Source organism: Trypanosoma equiperdum, assembly GCF_001457755.1.
Source record: "Trypanosoma equiperdum strain OVI genome assembly, contig: ctg_1070, whole genome shotgun sequence".
NCBI classification, from domain to species: domain Eukaryota; phylum Euglenozoa; class Kinetoplastea; order Trypanosomatida; family Trypanosomatidae; genus Trypanosoma; species Trypanosoma equiperdum.
In genome coordinates, this window is record NW_027123028.1 from 12,055 (window position 1) to 14,111 (window position 2,057).

The 2,057-nt window shown below is 47.1% G+C and overlaps 1 pseudogene across 1 annotated transcript; it reads right to left on the reverse strand.

Annotated features, from left to right (window-relative positions):
* Positions 1 to 417: 417 nt before the first annotated feature.
* On the reverse strand, positions 418 to 2,055 carry TEOVI_000567700:pseudogene (annotated as a pseudogene). The gene has a single exon. A coding segment is annotated over exon 1 (1,638 nt).
* Positions 2,056 to 2,057: the final 2 nt, after the last annotated feature.

Here is a 2,057-nt window from a genome sequence, read left to right on the forward strand (position 1 = left end):
TGAAGGATATAGCAATTAACACTGATCAGAACAGAAAGAAGACCATAAATGGATCCGTTATAGCAATACCTCACGAAGCACATAACCCTTCGCCACGTTGTTTCTTTTAGCCTAAACGTTACCCTACCTCCTCTTAGTTCCATCCTTTCTCCTTCGTGTTATCGCTTTCATTTCGTCTGTTCGAGTTTGAGTAAAGCAAAGAAAAGAAAGATGCGCAATGTCCGAGGGGGGGAAGTCGTTGTTTCTTTGACTTGTTCGTTTCACTAACTCCTTCGTCCCACATCCTGTTGTTGATATCCAACACTAACGGCAGCAACCCAAACATCAGTGGCGCCACGAGCCCTTACCATTATTCTCACAGGGATCTCACCATATTCAGCACACTAATTATGCGGTTGTTCCTACCGCAGCAATCGATTACGACTGACGCGCCACAATATTTCTTCCGGCATTGATGAAGTCGACCTTCAACCGACGGATTCTTGAAGACATAAAGCACCACGTAACAAAGCCACCCATTGTGGCAGAGGTAATGGAGAAGAGAAAGAGAAACACGAGCACTCTGGTGCTCGACAGAGTATCATTCAATCCGCTTGGCAAAGACACAGAAGGGGCTCTGAAAGACATGCAGGAGTCAGGAAGCTCTGCTTCCCTATCCAAAAAATCAACAAAAGAAAAAACGTCGTAAATGTACTTGAAACGACGGTGCCCTCCCCGACAGGTGGGATCCACAGGGTTGAGCCATGCGCACGCCCGTTTGTGGTACTGAGACGGCAACAAATTTTCCTGCGCAACGAAGGGGTGGTGAGCAAAATATGGGGATGTTCCGATACCTTCCACAATCATTCGCAGTAACAAGTGGTGACCACCCTCTGTTGTATTCTCGAATGCGTTCACCTGCTTTTCCGTCCAATACCACCTCACACGAATACCGGACACAGTAGCCGCCCACACCTTGCAATTAATCCCACGCACTTTTTGGGTACCGATGTAGACAGGTACTGCATCAACAGAGTTTAGCATGAGCGCACTTGACGTTCTCGCTGTTACGTTGATGCCCAGATGAGCTTTTCTGCAGACATCAAAGTCCTTAAAAAGGTAATCCCGGAGATCTTTGGATAACGGCGACTTCAAAGTCGAGCCCACCTTCCTTTGTTCGCGAAAATATGAGATCTGGTACTTTCCCAAGGTGTACCAATCATACACTGCCACCTGCCCACCAGAATTGGGGACACTGGTTACCACAGTTGATCGTGAAAATTTTTTGCTCTCGCTAAATTGCTCGCTGACCGTCCACGTCCTCTTTTCCTCAGGCGCAATGACTTGGATGTAGGCACTGAACTCCGGGGGGAGTCGCGGCATAAATTTACCGTCCAATTGGTTATTGCCGTCGTCTTCCCCAGCACTGTGGTTCCCCGCCTTGTCATTCAGTTTCGTGCAACTTTCCGGGAACTCGAACGAGGACATATTCAAGGTGTCCTTGCTGAAATCAAAAAACGTAAACAAAATTTGGTCTCCCTTTGCGGACTTCAACAAAAGCTTCACAGGGAACTCATCGACCTCGTCATGGTTCACGGTCCACGTGTTCAGCACATAGTACTCGACAGAATACGTCTCCACGGATCCGCTGCCACCATACTCAGAGGGAATCTTAAGATTGAGCGGAAGCGAATACGATACTAAGTCTAACCCACGATCCAATAAGTCGGTCTGATTAACTGTATAATTGTTAGCAGCAAGTATGGCACGAAGAGAATCCCACAAGATAACTTCGCTGTTGTTCCCAGGATGTTTATTCACTTTACAGTGTCCATCCACGCCAACAACTGCGTATCCAGATTCTGTGTACACGTCCACAGCACCACCACCCAGAGTTAACCAACTAACCTTGAGGGGGTAACTTGAATTTATATTACCGGAAATCATTAGATTACTCAGCTTCGTCGCATCAGGTTTCGAAGCAGAACTCGCTACCACTTCCACTTTCATAGTGACAAACCCATCCATAGCAAAAGGCTGATCAGAAACAGCACCATTCAGCATGGTTATGAACGCTG